At 42.5% G+C, this 19,955-nt stretch overlaps 1 protein-coding gene across 3 annotated transcripts in view; it reads right to left on the bottom strand.

Annotated features, from left to right (window-relative positions):
- Positions 1 to 19,955, bottom strand: part of ZFYVE1 (zinc finger FYVE-type containing 1) — a 76,127-nt gene that overhangs the window by 11,946 nt on the left and 44,226 nt on the right. For all 3 annotated transcript variants that reach the window (XM_053601638.1, XM_053601639.1, XM_053601640.1), the window contains one exon: positions 900 to 1,006. In XM_053601638.1, the coding sequence (XP_053457613.1) occupies positions 900 to 1,006 (107 nt within the window). The remainder of the gene's footprint in view (positions 1 to 899; positions 1,007 to 19,955) is intronic.

The raw sequence follows: 19,955 nt of genomic DNA, 5'->3' as shown, positions 1-19,955 counted from the left end.
AAGAGAATCCCTTAAGCCCAAGAGTCTGAGGTTGCTGTGAGCTGTGACACTATAGCACTCTACCAAGGGTAACATAGTTCTCAAAAAAAAAAACAAAAAAAGAAAGAAAGGAAAAGAAAAATACTCAGCCCTACTGAGAATCTGTGGAGGCAGAGCCCAACAATCTGTTTTCACACACCCTTTAGGTTTTCGGATGCATGCTAAAATCTGAGAATCACTGCTCTAATTCCCAAGTGGGCTCTATGGACCAGCGGCACTACATCACTCAGCAGCTTGTTAGAAGTGCAGAATCTCAAGCCTCGCCCAATTATGCTCATTCAGAATTTGCATTTTAACAAATTCTCAAGGTGATGCATGTGCAGACAGAAATTTGAGAAGCACTACACTGACTCAATGTTCTCACTAAGCCTACACATTAGAAACATGTGAAGAGCCTTTTAAACATGCTGTTGCCGAGCCTCAGTGATCCATTACACGAGAACCCTCAGAGCAGGAGCCCCAGCCTCAATAACTGTGAAAGCTCCCTGGAAAATTCTAACATGCTCTCAACATCTGCCCTCATAGTGAAAGAAATCACAAGGAGGGACTCAAATATTAGTTGAATAAATGATTAAAAGCTGTGGTGGAAGAAATGCAGGAAAGCAGGTAAGCCAGTTTCCAGTCACAAAACTGCCTCAGGGTTTTTTTTTTTTACAAACACGTGTTCTTGAAGTGTGGTTCCCGGCTGATGAGGATTTTGTAGGAACTTGCTGGAAATGCACCACCTCACTCCAGATGACTTAAATCATAAAAACATGTTATTTAACCAGAGCCGAGGTGATCTGCAGGCTCAGCGAAGTGTGAGAAGCACCACCCGAACTGCCCCACCATGCCCACAGCAGGAGGGCTTCTTCACTTACCCACAGCTGAGGCACAAGGAGGAGCAGGTGAAGTACTCATCTGGAAAAAAGGAGCTGTGTGCCATCTGGTCATCAGGGATCTCCCCACTGAAGCGGTCACTCAAGGCCTGCAGAGGAGGAAGGTGGCGCACAATGGCACTCAGCAGAGCCCTGTGCTTCGGCCCTTCTGCTACTTGCCTTTCTAAGATGCCTTCACTGCTGGCATGTTTCTTATAGGCACCACAGCCAGAGAGGGAATCCAATAACTTTTATCATTACCCTTGACATTCCTGGTCCAATTCACACCCATCCTCACCAGAGGAAACTGTGGAAAGAACTGGTCCATTTCCAAGGAGTCAAGAAAAAGCAAAGTTACTCTCTCCTAATTGTCTTGGCGGTTATAAACACCTCACAGATTCAGGTCTTTCTTTCAAGACCATCACAGACATTGACTAATGCCCATTTCACTGTTGTAAAGCTGGGGCCAAGAAACCAAGACTCCAGAGAGCAATTCCTCTTTAAGTCGGAGGCACAGACCTGAAGTAAGCTGGGAATTTGCTAGCCTTCTAGCCCAGTCCTAACCACCAGGCACTTGGAGTTTACTGGGCCACAGAACTCACTCAACATAGAAAAACCTCAGCCAAAAAAAACAAGAAAGAATTATTATAGTGTTTGGCAGCCATATCTCACCTCTACTAACCTAGAAAATAATAGCCTAAATAAAATGCCAAGAAGAAAGGTAAAGTATTTGCAAAGCGAACTGTAACTTCTGTGGTGAAAGGTAGCTTGCATTTCTTTTTTTCTTTTTTGTGGTTTTTAGCCGGGGCTGGGTTTGAACCCGGCACCTCCGGCATATGGGACCGGCGCCCTACTCCTTGAGCTACAGGCGCCGCCCGGTAGCTTGCATTTCTAATCAAGTTTTCACTCATTACTTTATATTGAAAATATTCTTCAGGCTGATTACAGAAATAGGCATTCCAGGCTTTAAAAACCATTAAACGCATGCGGGTCCATGGGCGGCACCTGAGGCTCAGTGAGTAGGGTGCCGGCCCCATATACCGAGGGTGGTGGGTTCAAACCCAGCCCTGGCCAAATTGCAACAAAAAAATAGCCGGGCGTTGTGGCAGGCACCTGTAGTTCCAGATACTTGGGAGGCTGAGGCAAGAGAATCGCCTAAACCCAGGAGTTGGAGGTTGCTGTGAGCTGTGATGCTATGGTACTCTACCCAAGGGTGATAAAGTGAAATTCTGTCTCTAAAAAAAAAAAAAAAAAAAAACCGCATGTGGGTCCAGGCTCTTAACTTTCAGTCTCCCAGTGCACGGCAGCCAGGCACTACTCACGGCAAGAAGAGGGGAAGACAAGGTATTTCCTTTACTAGAAAGGCGTAAGAAATACTTTTTTTTTTTAATTTTTATTTATTTGTGGGTTTTGGCCAGGGCTGGGTTTGAACCCGCCACCTCCGGCATATGGGACTGGCGCCCTATCCCTTTGAGCCACAGGCACCGCCCAGGCATAAGAAATTTTAAGATGAAATTTGGGAAAAGACCAGATTAGGTTTTAAACTAAGGTTCTCAAGCTTAGAGGAGAGTTTCACATGAGAGCTTCTTATGTAAGACTCCTTTTCCTATTTTCAATGCAGTCTTAATACCAGGAGTTTCAACCTCCGGTGCCTACAAAAAGCACGTGATATCAATGTTGAGTCAGGTGAGGTGTAAGGCAAAGACAGTGGTGGTGAGGAGTGTGTTAAACTGAGGGTGAACAACTCACCCAACATTCTAATTTAGATTCTGTGAGAATAAAAATGCAGGATCAGATTCTGATGGCTGACCGAGGAGCAATCCTCAACTTAGGCCAACAAAAATAGCACATGTCTAGCCGGGCATTTTGGTGGGCACCTGTAGTCCCAGTTACTCGGGAGTCTGAGGCAAGAGAATCACCTGACCCCAAGACTCTGAGGTTGCTGTGAGCTGTGACGCCACAGCACTCTACCCAGGGCAACAAAGTAAGACTCTGGCTTAGGAAAAAAAAAAAGCCCTAATGCATGTTAGTCCTGTCCTTCTTGAGGGTAATTTTATAAAGAGTAACTTATTGAAAAAAATTAAGATTTTAAGAAATGAGGGAATATATGTATGGCTACTGCAGAGAGTGAGAGTGGGGCAAGTGAAATCACTCTTCAGCCTATACCACTCTTCTCTCTCCTACTTCTAAATGTGAACCGATGTTCAGAGATTTTTTTTGGTCTCCCACCTCTTCCAATGAAGCCTTCCCACCCACATCCCTCTCTGCCTTCTCTGAAGCCTGTTGTACTCAACATCTGAACAAGGAATTGAGTGGGCAATCACGCAAAGCCATGAACCTGTTGCATGTATCTTACCTCCAAGACTAGATACTAGATCTAAGCACTGGGAAAGAAGTCTCTATGTCTGGGTCCTCCTCCAAAAGTAGCAAGGGTCCTAACATGTATTCAACTAGGTCCTCTGGGGTGAATTGGCCCACCATCAACTCCTCATTCACATACTAGCCCTGCCCTCCTCTCCTGGCCCTGGCCTTCTCCTGGGCTTCCTCCCATGCCCACAGACCCTCTCACATTTAACAGTAGCTACTTCCTAACTGGCCAAATTATTGATAACTCTCAAGGCTGTGTTTCTGAAACAGGTATGTGCACAACACTTTGGGGATACCTAGAGGGAAAGCAGAGCATGATCCTCCAAAAGCGTTAACTCCCTGAAGATTTGGGGAAGAAGCTACTGTTACATAAAAACAAAACATGGATACAGTATGACAATAAACAGAAAATTCACAAGAACAGAACATAAGGGCCCCGTCCTCCAGGACTGAACGCCACACACATACTCACACCCTCTCCCACTCCCACCCAGGCTAGTGACGCGACCATGAGGCCCCGGAGAGCAAACTATTCATGGAAGGATTTAGAAGCCTAAAAGGAGAACCAGTGGAATTCACATTTAAAAAATCTTCCAAAGGCCTTGAATCAATACGGGTGACAGGACCTGGTGGGAGCCCCTGTTTAGGAAGCGAAAGAAGGCCCAAAGGGAAGACACTACAAAAAAGAAAACCAAAGGGAGATAGGGAGTCAGCAAGAGACTTCTGGACCCCAAGAGGAGGACTAAAACAGTGGAAAACCGTCCACAGGCACGAGAACTTAAAGAGCAAGAGGAAGTAAAAGGAAAATTAGGGCAAGGAAACAGATAAAAGAAACCGCTCATGAGGAAGACTCAGCAGAAAACTCCAGGCAACATGAAGAACCATTCCAGAACAACCCCGCCAAGGGACCATGAGGTAGCTACTGCAGATGATTCCACCTATGAAGAAATGCTAGGAATGACAGAAGGGAATTTAGAATACACATGTTGAAAACAATGAAAGAAATGATGGAAACAATGAAGGAAACTGCTAATAAAGTGGAAAATAACCAAAAGGAAATCCAAAAACAGAATCAAGTCAGAGATGAACGATATGAAGAATATAAAAAGGATATAGCAGAGCTGAAGGAAATGAAACAGTCAATCAGGGAACTTAAAGACGCAATGGAAAGTATCAGCAACAGGTTAGACCATGCCGAAGAAAGAATTTCAGAGGTAGAAGACAAAGTTTTTGAGATAACTCAGATAGTAAAAGAGGCAGAAAAGAAGAGAGAGAAAGCAGAACGTTCACTGTCAAAAATATGGGACTTTATGAAGCGTTCCAACATACGAGTTATAGGAATTCCAGAAGGGGAAGAAGAATGCCCCACAGGAATGAAAGCCATACTAGAGAATATTATAAAAGAAAATTTCCCAAATATCACCAAAGATTCTGACACTCTGCTTTCAGAGGGCTATCGGACCCCAGGTCACCTCAACTCTAACCGAGCTTCTCCAAGAAACATTGTGATGAACCTGTCCAAAGTCAAGACAAAAGAAAAGATTCTGCAAGCTGCCAGGAGTAAGCGCCAGTTGACCTACAGGGGCAAATCCATCAGAGTGACCGCAGACTTCTCTAATGAAACTTTCCAAGCAAGAAGACAATGGTCATCTACCTTTAATCTACTTAAACAGAACAATTTTCAGCCCAGAATTCTGTACCCTGCTAAGCTAAGCTTGAAAATTGACGGAGAAATCAAATCATTTACGGATATACAAACATTGAGGAAATTCGCCACAACAAGACCAGCTCTGCAGGAAATACTTCAACCTGCTCTGCACACTGACCACCACAATGGATCAGCAGCAAAGTAAGAACTCAGAAATTAAAGGACAGAACCTAACCTCCACACTGATGCAAAAGATAAAACTAAGCAATGGACTCTTACCAAATAAGACAAATAGAATACTACCACACTTATCAATTATCTCAATAAATGCTAATGGCTTGAATTCCCCACTGAAGAGACATAGATTGGTTGACTGGATTAAAAAACACAAGCCATCCATTTGCTGTCTGCAAGAAACACACCTGGCTTCAAAAGACAAATTAAAGCTCCGAGTCAAGGGTTGGAAGACAATTTTCCAGGCAAATGGAATTCAGAAGAAAAGAGGAGTTGCAATCTTATTTTCAGATACATGTGGATTTAAAGCAACTAAAGTCAAAAAAGACAAAGATGGTCACTTTATATTGGTCAAGGGAAAAATACAACAAGAAGACATTTCAATTCTAAATATCTATGCACCCAATTTGAATGCTCCCAGATTCTTGAAACAGACCTTACTCAATCTGAGCAATATGATATCTGATAATACCATAATAACAGGGGACTTTAACACTCCTCTTACAGAGCTGGACAGATCCTCTAAACAGAAATTAAACAAAGATATAAGAGATTTAAATGAGACCCTAGAACAACTGTGCTTGACAGACGCATATAGAACACTCCACCCCAAAGATAAAGAATATACATTCTTCTCATCACCCCATGGAACATTCTCCAAAATTGATCATATCCTGGGACACAAAACAAATATCAACAGAATCAAAAGAATTGAAATTTTACCTTGTATCTTCTCAGACCATAAGGCACTAAAGGTGGAACTCAACTCTAACAAAAATGCTCGACCCCACCCAAAGGCATGGAAATTAAACAATCTTCTGTTGAATAACAGATGGGTGCAGGAAGAAACAAAACAGGAAATCATTAACTTCCTTGAGCATAACAACAATGAAGACACAAGCTACCAAAACCTGTGGGACACTGCAAAAGCAGTTTTGAGAGGAAAATTCATCGCTTTAGATGCCTACATTCGAAAAACAGAAAGAGAGCACATCTACAATCTCACAAGAGATCTTATGAAATTGGAAAAAGAAGAACAATCTAAGCCTAAACTCAGTAGAAGAAAAGAAATACCCAAAATCAAATCAGAGAGCAATGAAACTGAAAACAAAAGAATCATTCAGAAAATTAATGAAACAAGGAGTTGGTTTTTTGAAAAAATAAATAAAATAGATAAACCATTGGCCAGACTAACGAGAAATAGAAAAGTAAAATCTCTAGTAACCTCAATCAGAAATGATAAAGGGGAAATAACAACTGATCCCACAGAGATACAAGAGATCATCTCTGAATACTACCAGAAACTCTATGCCCAGAAATTTGACAACGTGAAGGAAATGGATAAATATTTGGAATCACACCCTCTCCCTAGACTTACCCAGGAAGAAATAGAGCTCCTGAACAGACCAATTTCAAGCACCGAGATCAAAGAAACAATAAAAAATCTTCCAACCAAAAAATGCCCTGGTCCAGATGGCTTCACTCCAGAATTCTATCAAACTTTCAAGGAAGAGCTTATTCCTGTACTGCAGAAATTATTCCAAAAAATTGAGGAAGAAGGAATCTTCCCCAACACATTCTATGAAGCAAACATCACCCTGACCAAAACCAGGAAAAGACCCAAACAAAAAGGAGAATTTCAGACCAATCTCACTCATGAATATAGATGCAAAAATCCTCAACAAAATCCTAGCCAATAGATTACAGTTTATCATCAAAAAAGTCATACATCATGATCAAGTAGGCTTCATCCCAGGGATGCAAGTCTGATTTAACATACGCAAGTCCATAAACGTTATCCACCATATTAACAGAGGCAAAAATAAAGATCACATGATCCTCTCAATAGATGCAGAAAAAGCATTTGATAAAATCCAGCATCCTTTTCTAATTAGAACACTGAAGAGTATAGGCATAGGTGGCACATTTCTAAAACTGATTGAAGCTATCTATGACAAACCCACAGCCAATATTTTACTGAATGGAGTAAAACTCAAAGCTTTTCCTCTTAGAACTGGAACCAGACAAGGTTGTCCTCTGTCACCTTTACTATTCAACATAGTGCTGGAAGTTCTAGCCAATACAATTAGGCAAGACAAGGAAATAAAAGGAATCCAAATGGGAGCAGAGGAGGTCAAACTCTCCCTCTTTGCTGACGACATGATCTTATACTTCGAGAACCCCAAAGACTCAACCACAAGACTCCTAGAAGTCATCAAAAAATACAGTAATGTTTCAGGATATAAAATCAATGTCCACAAGTCAGTAGCCTTTGTATACACCAATAACAGTCAAGATGAGAAGCTAATTAAGGACACAACTCCCTTCACCATAGTCTCAAAGAAAATGAAATACCTAGGAGTATACCTAACGAAGGAGGTGAAGGACCTCTATAAAGAAAACTATGAAATCCTCAGAAAGGAAATAGCAGAGGATATTAACAAATGGAAGAACATACCATGCTCATGGATGGGAAGAATCAACATTGTTAAAATGTCTATACTTCCCAAAGCAATCTACCTATTCAATGCCATTCCTATCAAAATACCAACATCGTACTTTCAAAATTTGGAAAAAATGATTCTGCGTTTTGTATGGAACCGGAAAAAACCCCGTATAGCTAAGGCAGTTCTTAGTAACAAAAATAAAGCTGGGGGCATCAGCATACCAGATTTTAGTCTGTACTACAAAGCCATAGTGCTCAAGACAGCATGGTACTGGCACAAAAACAGAGACATAGACACTTGGAATCGAATTGAAAACCAAGAAATGAAACTAACATTTTACAACCACCTAATCTTCGATAAACCAAACAAGAACATACCTTGGGGGAAAGACTCCCTATTCAATAAATGGTGTTGGGAGAACTGGATGTCTACATCTAAAAGACTGAAACTGGACCCACACCTTTCCCCACTCACAAAAATTGATTCAAGATGGATAAAGGACTTAAATTTAAGGCATGAAACAATAAAAATCCTCCAAGAAAGCATAGGAAAAACACTGGAAGATATTGGCCTGGGGAAAGACTTCATGAAGAAAACTGCCATGGCAATTGCAACAACAACAAAAATAAACAAATGGGACTTCATTAAACTGAAAAGCTTCTGTACAGCTAAGGAGACAATAACCAAAGCAAAGAGACAACCTACATAATGGGAAAGGATATTTGCATATTTTCAATCAGACAAAAGCTTGATAACTAGGATCTATAGAGAACTCAAATTAATCCACATGAAAAAAGCCAACAATCCCATATATCAATGGGCAAGAGACATGAACAGAACTTTCTCTAAAGACGACAGACAAATGGCTAACAAACACATGAAAAAATGTTCATCATCTCTATATATTAGAGAAATGCAAATCAAAACAACCCTGAGATATCATCTAACCCCAGTGAGAATGGCCCACATCACAAAATCTCAAAACTGCAGATGCTGGCGTGGATGTGGAGAGAAGGGAACACTTTTACACTGCTGGTGGGACTGCAAACTAGTACAACCTTTTTGGAAGGAAGTATGGAGAAACCTCAAAGCACTCAAGCTAGACCTCCCATTTGATCCTGCAATCCCATTACTGGGCATCTACCCAGAAGGAAAGAAATCCTTTTATCATAAGGACACTTGTACTAGACTGTTTATTGCAGCTCAATTTACAATCGCCAAAATGTGGAAACAGCCTAAATGCCCACCAACCCAGGAATGGATTAACAAGTTGTGGTATATGTATACCATGGAATACTATTCAGCCATTAAAAAAAATGGAGACTTTACATCCTTCGTATTAACCTGGATGGAAGTGGAAGACATTATTCTTCATAAAGCATCACAAGAATGGAGAAGCATGAATCCTATGTACTCAATTTTGATATGAGGACAATTAATGACAATTAAGGTTATGGGGGGGAAAGCAGAAAGAAGGACGGGGGGGGTGGGGCCTTGGTGTGTGTCACACTTTATGGGGGCAAGACATGATTGCAAGAGGGACTTTACCTAACAATTGCAATCAGTGTAACCTGGCTTATTATACCCTCAATGAATCCCCAACAATAAAAGAAAAAAAAAATAGAACATAAGACCACTAAAGTCATTTCAGCTTGCAGCTGGCAGCTTTGTACACACCGGTACCACTACAGGTCTCTTCACAGATAATACTGTGAGGATCAAATGAGGTCACCCATGTGGAACACTTGACATGGACTAGGCACTCAGAAAATGTTAGCTATCATTATTAATATTTTTTTGTTTTTTTTTTTTGTGGTTTTTGGCCAGGGCTGGGTTTGAACCCGCCACCTCCAGCATATGGGACCAGCGCCCTACTCCTTGAGCCACAGACGCTGCCCCCATTATTAATATTTTTTATACTTTTTAATGCTGAGGATTATTTTATTTTCTTCAGCAGGCACTCTTACTACTTAATTCAGGTAATGTACACAATATATTAGAACTTCCCTTCCACAACAGCTCACTGGTCTCCACGGCTAATTGCATTTGCTTGGGGGTGCAGGGCAATTTGGGAGCGAAGAGATGTTCAAGCATCTAATGAGGTGACAGAGAAAGTAAGAAAAAAACGAGGAAATAGGGTGGTGCCTGTGGCTCAGTGTGTAGGGCGCCGGCCCCACATACTAAGGGTGATGGGTTCAAACCCGGCCCTGGTCAAACTGCACCAAAAAAATAGGTGGGTATTGTGGTGGGCGCCTATAGTCCCAGCAACCTGGGAGGCTGAGGCAAGAGAATCGCCTAAGCCCAGGAGTTGGAAATTGCTGTGAGCTGCGTGATGCCACGGCACTCTAGGAGGGTGATAAAGTGAGACTATCTCTACAAAAAAAAAAAAAGGGGGGGGTGGCGCCTGTGGCTCAAGGAGTAGGTCGCCGGTCCCATATGCTGGAGGTGGCGGGTTCAAACCCAGCCCCAGCCAAAAACCACAAAAAAAAAAAAAAAAAATTAGGAATTAACTAAGGATTGTATGTAGGAGCCACCACACAAGGTATAGGGAAAATCAACAAATACATTTTTCAGCCTCAGAGGTTTTTCTTTTCTTTTCTTTTTTTTTTTTTTTTGGAGACAGAGTGTGTCACTTTGTCACCTTTGGTAGAGTGCCGTGGCATCATAGCTCATAGCAACCCTGAAACTCTTGGGCTCAAGTGATTCTCTCGCCTCAGTCTCCCCAGTAGCTGAAACTACAGGCGCCCACAACAACACCCAGCTGTTTTTTTAGAGATGAGGTCTCGCTGACTTGACCTGGTCTTGAACCTGCGAGCTCAGGCATTCCACCCATCTCGGCCTCCCAAGTGCTGAGATTATAGGCATGAGCCACCATGTCCAGCAGAGGCTTTTCTTTTAAACAAGTAACTGAAAAGCTAACCTCAATACTAGTTTTCCTGGGCGGCGTCTGTGGCACAAGTAGGGCGCCAGCTCCATATACCAGAGGTGATGGGTTCAAACCCAGCCCCAGCCAAAAAAAGCTGCAAAAGAAAAATACTAGTTTTCCTAAGGACAAATCTGAAATGTAGCATGAATATAAGTAACGGGTGGGTTGAATTCACATAGGATGCCAATCCTCTGTAAATATAAAACTAGGGCCCAACAGCGCAAGGTTCTTGGGTGGTGCCTGTGGCTCAAGGAGTAGGGCACCGGCCCCATATACCAGGGGTGGCAGGTTCTAACCTGGCCCTGTTTTAAAAAATTAAAACCCAATGGCACAAGATTCTTTCTGTTTCAGCTCAAGTACTTCTCGACAAGTTCTTCCAAAAAACGGGGCAGCTTGTTGTTGAAGGGACAAGGTATTGCTCTGTCACCCAGACTGGAGTGCAGTGGCATGATCACAGTTCACAGCAACCTCAAACTCCCGGCACAAGCTGTCCTCTTGCCTCAGCTTCCCAAGTAACTGGGACTACAGGCACAAACCACCATGCTCAGCTATGTTTTTTTCACATTTTTAGAGAGGGTTTCAATTCTGGTTCCAAACTTGGGGCCTCAAGAGATGCTCCCTCATCACTGGGACTGCAGGTTTGAATATCTCAAAGACTGGCGTGAAACAATCTGTAGCCTGATTTCCCATAGTACTATGCCAAAAAAACCACCGGCATCCTCTGCCCTAGAAAAATTCACTATCAGCTTATGTTGCCCAAGGCAACAGTAACCTCTTATGACATCAGGAAAAGAAGAACTCCCAGACAAACCAGGCTTGTCACTTTAGATGGTAGTCTACCCATCCTCTCACATGCTGGATAAGAGAACAAACATCTTAACTTCTTTCACAAGTCACAAGCTGACAGTAATGAATCAAACCATGACAAGCTTCAGGAGGCCTTAGAAGAATCAAGAGTATGGGAATATAATAGCAACTAATCCAAGGTTAGTGTGTTTTAGATACAAGGGTAGAGATAAACTGTCCTCCTTTCTCTATAACATGAATTGTCTTTCCTAGTTACCTCCCACCTATTCACATACTTAGCTGGTTCAAAATTCCAAACCTTACATCATTCCATGGTTTCTTGGGCTGTCCTCCTCCTGAGGTCCCAAAGCTGGAAGAGGAAGATAGGGAAGGGCCCCTCCTGAGAAAGCTTGGGAAAGCATTTGAGTCTAGTCTGGAAAAGGTTGCCTGGAGACCACATGATCTTGAACTTCAGTTGCCTTGACAACAATGTAGCTCTTTCTATTGTGCCTACAGGGTTAGCACCAGTCATCAAGAGCTAGTAGTGAATTTTCTAATTCAAATTGGACACTCTTCTATAATCAAAGGTACCATACCCCCACACAAAACACAGTAATGTCATAAATTACTTAATAGGGCGGCGCCTGTGGCTCAGTGGGTAGGGTGCCAGCCCCATATACTGTGGGTGGCAGGTTTGAACCCAGCCCCAACCAAACTGCAACAAAAAATAGCCGGGGGTTGTGGCAGATGCCTGTAGTCCCAACTACTTGGGAGGCTGAGGCAAGAGAATCACCTAAGCCCAGGAGTTGGAGGTTGCTGTGAGCTGTGACACCATGGCACTCTACTAAGGGCGATAAAGTGAGACTTTGTCTCTTAAAAAAAAAAAAATTACTGATAGTTTCTTCATTTAGAGATAAGATAAAGAAATTATATTAAACCTATACAAATTCAACCTTAAAATGGTTCTCCCAATTATTCAGAATTTTAAGTATAGACAACCATAGTTAACTCAATATGTAACTCCTCTGTTTGATGAATTCTTTTTTTTTTTTTTGTAGAGACAGAGTTTCACTTTATTGCCCTCGGTACAGTGCTGTGGCGTCACACAGCTCACAGCAACCTCCAACTCCTGGGCTTACGCGATTCTCCTGCCTCAGCCTCCCAAGTAGCTGGGACTACAGGCACCCGCCACAACGCCCAGCTATTTTTTTTGTTGTTGCAGTTTGGCGGGGGCTGAGTTTGAACCCGCCACCCTCGGTATATGGGGCCAGTGCCCTGCTCACTGAGCCACAGGCGCCGCCCTGTTTGATGAATTCTTTTCCTCTCAATAGGAACCTTAGCATCTCTTTCCTTTAATCAACAGACTTACCTGCTCAGTGAGGGTATGCTCTGCCTGTCTGGGCTGTTGCTACTACAGATGCTGAGCTAAGCAGTGAATAGTCAAAAAGTGAGAAATAACTCAGTGAGAAAAAAGGGAAGTAGAGCCTGGGGGCCTAGGCCACAATGTGGCTGACTGGCAAGGAAAGTGATCCTGTCTGCAGGGTGATATAGGAAATGACCCCAGGGCACCTACAGGTTAGCCACTAGAGCAAAAAGTGGTTGCAGGTCTCTTTCTCCAAACTCTTCATTCCCTCTCATTAATCACATTTCCAAATCCATATTTCCTGATCAATAACAAATGTGAAAAGTTCCTTCTGAACCCAACAGTGCTGCAGTAGTCAGATGGAACCTCATAAATAAGAGGCAGCTAGTGTTTCAAAGTATACTAATGGCACTAAAAAGAAAAAGGCATGTGTTATGTACTAACACAATAAGCTTGCAGAACAGCATAAATGCTACAATATCATTTATGAAGGGAAAATGACATATATACATGCATTTATATAGCACTGAAAATTTCTCCAGGTTATCTGCTGAATTAGAAGAGCACATGGGCCAGGCGCAGTGGCTCACACCTGTAATCCTAGCACTCTGGAAGGCCAATGCAGGCGGATTCCCTGAGCTTAGGAGTTCGAGACCAGCCGGAGCAAGAGCAAGACCCCGGCTCTACTAAAAAATGAATGAAATAGCTGGGTATTATGGCAGGCGCCTGTAATCCCAGCTACTTGGGAGGCCGAGGTAAGAGGATTGCTTGAATCCAGGAGTTTGAGGTTGTTGTGAGCTATGACACCAGGGCACTCTAAAACAAAGAAAAAAAAAAAAAAGAGAGAGGACTTGGTTAGGAGAAAAGGATTTAGTTTCTTGAAAACTGCATTTATGGCTCGGTGCCTGTGGTTCAAGCAGCTAAGGCGCCAGCCACATACACCTGAGCTGGTGGGTTTAAATCCAGCCCGGGGGGCGGCGCCTGTGGCTCAGTGGGTAGGGCACCGACCCCATATACCGAGGGTGGTGGGTTCAAGCCCGGCCCTGGCCAAACTGCAACCAAAAAAAAAAAAAAAAATTGCCGGACGTTGTGGCGGGTGCCTGTAGTCCCAGCTACTCGGGAGGCTGAGGCAAGAGAATCGCTTAAGCCCAGGAGTTGGAGGTTGCTGTGAGCTGTGTGAGGCCACGGCACTCTACCGAGGGCCATAAAGTGAGACTCTGTCTCTACAAAAAAAAAACAAAAACAAATCCAGCCTGGGCCCGCCAAACAATGACATTGCAACCAAAAAATAGCCGGCCATTGTGGCAGGCACCTATAGTCCCAGCTACTTGGGAGGCAGAGGCAGGAGAATGGCTTGAGCCCAGGAGTTGGAGGTTGCTGTAAGCTGTGATGTCACAGCACTCCACCCAGAGCGACAGCTTGAGGCTCTGTCTCAAAAAAAAAAGAAAAAAGAAAACTGCATTTATTCAGGAAGAAAAATACATACATTATAAGCATATTTTATATATTTACTTATGTATCACTGAAAATTTCTGGAGGTTTATGCAAGAAAGTATTAACAGGCTTGGTGCCTGTAGCACAGTGGTTATGGCACCGGCCACATGCACCGAGACTGGTGGGTTCGAGCCCAGCCTGGACCAGCTAAACAAGGACAACTGCAACAACAGCAGCCAAAAAAAGAGAAAGAAATAGCCGGGCGTTGTGGCAGGCACCTGTAGCCCCAGCTACTGGGGAGGCTGAGTCAAGAGAATCACTTAAGCCCATGAGTTTGAGGTTGCTGTGAGCTGTGACACCACAGCACTCTACCAAGGGTGACAAAGTGAAGCTCTGTCTCAAAAAAAAAAAAAAAAGTATTAACAATGGTTACCTCTACAGAGTGAGGAGGGAGAAGGTGAGAGAAGGAAAAGGGACTTAACTCATGCTTCGCACATTTCTGTACTACTTAAATTATCATTTGGTTTAGTTTTTTTACTTTTCAGGACAAGTTCTCACTGTTTCATCCAGGCTAGAGTGCAGTGGCACAATCACAGCTCACCGCAACCTCAAACTTTTGGGCTCAAGTGATCATCCTGCTTTGGCCTCCCAAGTGACTGGTACTACAGTCATGTACCACCACACCTGGCTAATTTTATTTGTTTTGTAGAGACAGGGTCTCAAACTCCTAGCCTTAAGTTATCTTCCCACTTCGACCTCCCCAAGTGCTAGAATATCTTTCTTTTTCTTTTATGTAAAATAACCAAACACTAACATATTTAAGGAATGTCCTTTCTAAACTCAACTGGCAATATGTATTAGGAATCTTTTAACATGATCACATCCTCTATCCCTTTAGAGGTGGAATAACTAGTGAGAGGGAATACATACTACCTGGTTCAAATTCTCCACTACTTTCTAGAAAAAGCATCTTAGGCAAATTAATTAACCTCTTTGTGCCTCAGTTTCCTTACCTCATAGAGTTGGTATGAGGATTACACGAATGACGTGCACAGGACAGTCCGTGGCATATAGTAAGCATGTCATAAAGGTTAACCAGTAGTAATTGTGGGAGTAGTAATTTATCCTAAGGAAATGGGCAGAATGTGGACAAACACATTTATATACTTGGAAAATATTATCGGAAAAAATGACAACCAATATTCCAATAAGGTAGAATTACTAAGTGTAGAATGTGATCTATTCATGCAAATAAAAAGTATTCAGCGGCCGGGCGTGGTGGCTCACGCCTGTAGTCCCAAAGCTGTGGGAGGCCGAGGCGGGTGGATTGCCTGAGCTCAGAGGTTCGAGACCAGTATGAACAGCAGTGAGCCAGAGTAAGACCCTGTCTCTACCAAGATCAAAAACAGCCGGACGTTGTGGTGGGTGTCTATAATCCCAGCTACGGGGGAGGCAACAGGACAGAGCATCGCCAGAGGAAGAACATTAAAAAAAGAAGAAGAAAATGAACAACAACAACAAAAAAAGTACTTCAAACGAAGAAGATTGAACAAGCAAGCTGAAATTAAAATTAAAAAAAAAAGTAGGGCGGCGCCTGTGGCTCAAGGAGTAGGGCGCCGGTCCCATATGCCGGAGGTGGCGGGTTCAAATCCAGCCCCGGCCAAAAAAAAAAGTATTCAGCTATTTAAAAATTATATTTTCACAGAATAGTTAATGGCATCGAAAAAATGCTAGGCTTCAATGTTCCACACAAAAAAGCATGGTATAAAACTGCACATACATACAAGACCTCAATTTTCTTTCTAGCCCTCTCTACTAAAAATAGAAAAGCTAGCCGGGCATCATGGCATGCACCTGTAGTCCCAGCTACTCTAGAGGCTGAGGCAGGAGGATCACTTAGGCCTAGAGCTAGGATGTCACTGCACTGTAGCCAGGGTGATAAAACGAGACTGTCTCTCAAAACTATATATTTACATAAAAAGAATATCAAGGCCAGGTGCAGTGACTCACACTTGTAATCCTAGCACTCTGGAAGGCCAAGGTGTGTGGTTTGCCTGAGCTCAGGAGTTCAATACCAGCCTGTTAGAGTGAGAACCCGGTCTCTACTAAAAAAGAAAAAAAACTAGCTAGGCATTGTGGCTAGTTTGGCACCTATAGTCCCAGCTACTCAGGAGGCTAAGGCAAGAAGACTGCTTGAGCCCTAGAGTTTGAGGTTGCTGTGAGCTATGACGACACCACGGTACTCCACCCAAGATGACAGAGCAGGACTGTGTCTCAAAAAAAGAAAAAATCAAGGAGACAAAGAGAAAAATGGAAGAAACAAGAAGGTCCCAAAAAAGATTAAAGGCTACCTATAAAAATAAATAAAACAGCATAAAACAACATAAATAAATAGCGTAAAGAAAGACAGCCATTATAGTATATATACACTGCTATGAACTACAAAGACTTCACTTAGTCATTTTTAACAGCAATAAAACTCTGTGGTCAGGGTGGCACCTGTAGCTCAATGGGTAGGCACCAGCCACATACACCGAGGCTGGCAGATTCAAACACGGCCTGGGCCAGCTAAAACAACAATGACAACAACAACAACAAAAAAAAAATTGCCGGGCATTCTGGTAGGCATCTGTGGTCCCAGCTAATTGGGAGGGTGAGCCAGGAGAATCTCTTGAGCCCAAGAGTTGAAGGTTACTGTGAGCTGTGACGTCACAGCACTCTACCCAGCGTGACACTCTGCCCGCCCCTCCCCCCCCAAAATACAAAATAACCCTGTGGTCAATTTGCCTAATGCAGACCTTAAAAGTAGCTTTCTTAAAGAGTGACAACCGGAGAATTAACTACATCTAATTTAAAGAAGGACGTTTAAAACAACAAAAAGCAATCCAAAAAAAAACGCAAAAGCAAAAAAAAAAATTTTTTTTTTTTTTTTGGGCAAGAGCAAATTTTTCAAGGATATGGGTAAATTGCAAGAACTGCATAATTCTCCAGGGAGAGCCCAAATCATCCACTTAAACATCACTCCTTCCTATAGATGAAAGGAGTAGGTCTCACTCCTCATTAGAGTACAGCCCCACACCACAGAGAACAGGAAATACTAAGTCCAGGTGAAATTTGGGGGATACCGGTTAATAAGAATCATCCAAATTCCAGCTGACCAGGCTCATTTTTTTTTTTTTTTTTTTTGGCCAGGGCTGGGTTTGAACCCGCCACCTCCGGCATATGGAACCGGTGCCCTACTCCTTGAGCCACAGGCGCCGCCCAGACTAGGCTCATTTTAATCACAGAAAACTTCTGGAATCTTATCACCTCATAAGAATACAATGTGACTATTTCTCAAAAGTACCTAACAAACTGGCCTGAGGGACCTCTTAGCACTAAATACTGCAGACAGCACTCAGTGTCCTTTACAGCATTATTTAAACATTAAGCTGGGTTAGCTTCCAGAAGAGCAAAAAAACTTACTAGAATCCAGCCACTGGCCTATTTGATCAGATTTATAGTTCTCTGCACACCACAGCACAGATTCAGCCTCTTTTGAGGACGTTTGCTTTACTATTATCTTCCCCCCTCTGACCGCCTTTGAGCCACTACAAGGACATTACTAGCGAGTATATCTAAGTACACTTTAAATTCTAACTAGAAGTACTCCTATGTATTTCATGAATTATTCATGAAAGTCATTTTTCATAGTTGTTCCTTAATATTATTCACAGTAAGTAACATTCACGGAACATTTACTATACACCAAGTACTTTGTATCTTAAATATATTGTCATTTAATCCCACCTCAATTTTGTTAGGAACTTTTTTTTTTCTTTTTTTGCAGTTTTTAGCCAGGGCCGGGTTTGAACCCACCACCCACGTCATATGGGGCTGGAGCCTTACTCCTTTGAGCCACAGGTGCCGCCCTGTTAGGAACATTCTATTATTATCTCCACTGTATAGACGAGAGGGGAAGTTTGAAGAAGTAGTACTACACAGGCAGAGATTTTTTGTGTGTGTTTTATTTCCCACTGTATTTCTAGCACCTCAAACTGTACCTGACACATAGGGGAACTCATTTACTTGTTGGATGAGTGAACAAACAAACTAATTTCCCCAGACCAAGCAACTGGTATGGGCAGAACTGGGATTCTAACACAGGTCTATCTGACTTCAGAAGCCAAGCTTTTAACTACTATGCAAACCCCACAAACCTTTGGTGATAAAATTTCAAACTTGCAGATAAAGTGCAAGGACAATATAAGGAAATACCATACACAATTTATCCCCATTCGCTAATTGTTTCCATTGTGCCCCACTGTAAACCTTTTAAAGTCAATGGATTATGCCAACCAGTGTACACCCAAAGTTTATTCCTATGTAAACTAGGTCTTATGCTAAATCTCCTTCTGCCTCACCCCTTCCAGTTCCACATCTCTCCCCTAACCCACTGGGAATTCTCATACCAAGTTCCAATCCTACTGGCAACATTTCCTCCGCCTCTATCCAAGATTTGCCCACTCCAGTACTGGCCCAACAGCTCTGTTCCCTTCCTGTCCTCTGCCCCAGGTCTGTAGGCATTAAGCATTGTAAAACAAGGTGTGCACAAAACAAACTGTAGAAAGGAACCTATGTTCTCAGGGGATCAAAATGGTTAACACATTATAGAAAGGAAAAGTAAATTAAAGAATACACATTTAAGGCTTGGTGCCTGTAGCTCAGCGGCTAGGGTGCCAGCCACATACACAGGAGCTGGTGGGTTTAAACACAGCTTGGGCCTGCCAAACAATGACAACTACAACCAAAAAATAGCCGGGCACTGTGGCGAGCGCCTGTAGTCCCAAGCCACTTGGGAGGCTAAGGCAAGAGACTCACTTAAGCCCAATAGTTTGAGGTTGCTGTGAGCTGTAATGTCACAGCACTCTACCAACAGCGACATAGTGAGACTCTGCCTCAAAAAGAAAAAGAAAAAAGAATACACATTTAAGAGATTGTGTTGAAGCAAAAATCCTTGAAATACTAGAAACAAAATAGAAAAAGACACCAAAAATGCAGAAATCCTCAATGTGAAATGATGGAAATGAATTAAAAAATATATATATTTTTAGTCATACATTTTTGACACGACCTTCTGTTTCAAGAGAATATAACATAGGAAAATAATTCCAAATATAGAAAGAGCTTTTATGATATTTAGTTGTGGCATCATCTATAATAGAGAAAATTTACTAAGTATCTTGTCCATCAATTGCTATTTTGGTACATTTAAGCAGTGAAATATTATGTAGCTATCAAAACTACTTATATGAAGTTTAGGAGTTTCAGGAGGAAAAAAAAACTATAAGGACTACATAATAATAAAATGTTTTTGATGTTATAAGAAGAAAGTACATCTATAATATGATAGCAAATTATAAGTTTACTTTTTTTTTTTTTTTTTGTAGAGACAGAGTCTCACTGTACCGCCCTCAGGTAGAGTGCCGTGGCGTCACACAGCTCACAGCAACCTCTAACTCTTGGGCTTACGCGATTCTCCTGCCTCAGCCTCCTAAGCAGCTGGGACACAGGTGCCTGCCACAACGCCCGGCTATTTTTTTGTTGCAGTTTGGCCAGGGCTGGGTTTGAACCCGCCACCCTCGGCATATGGGGCCGGCGCCCTACTCACTGAGCCACAGGCGCCGCCCATAAGTTTACTTTTTTAATGCACAGAATATATAGTGTAAGGACACACATTAAAATATTAACAGAGGCTATCCCTAGTAGGGATTACAGATGGTTTTGGTTTTTACTGTTAGACTCTACTGAAGAAATCATGTTTTCTACATTTTGCATTATATTCCTTACGTAAACCAGAAGGATCGGAATTTAG

The sequence above is a fragment of the Nycticebus coucang genome, chromosome 9 (genome assembly GCF_027406575.1).
Source record: "Nycticebus coucang isolate mNycCou1 chromosome 9, mNycCou1.pri, whole genome shotgun sequence".
NCBI lineage: Eukaryota > Metazoa > Chordata > Mammalia > Primates > Lorisidae > Nycticebus > Nycticebus coucang.
This window is presented reverse-complemented; position numbering and strand designations above follow the sequence as displayed.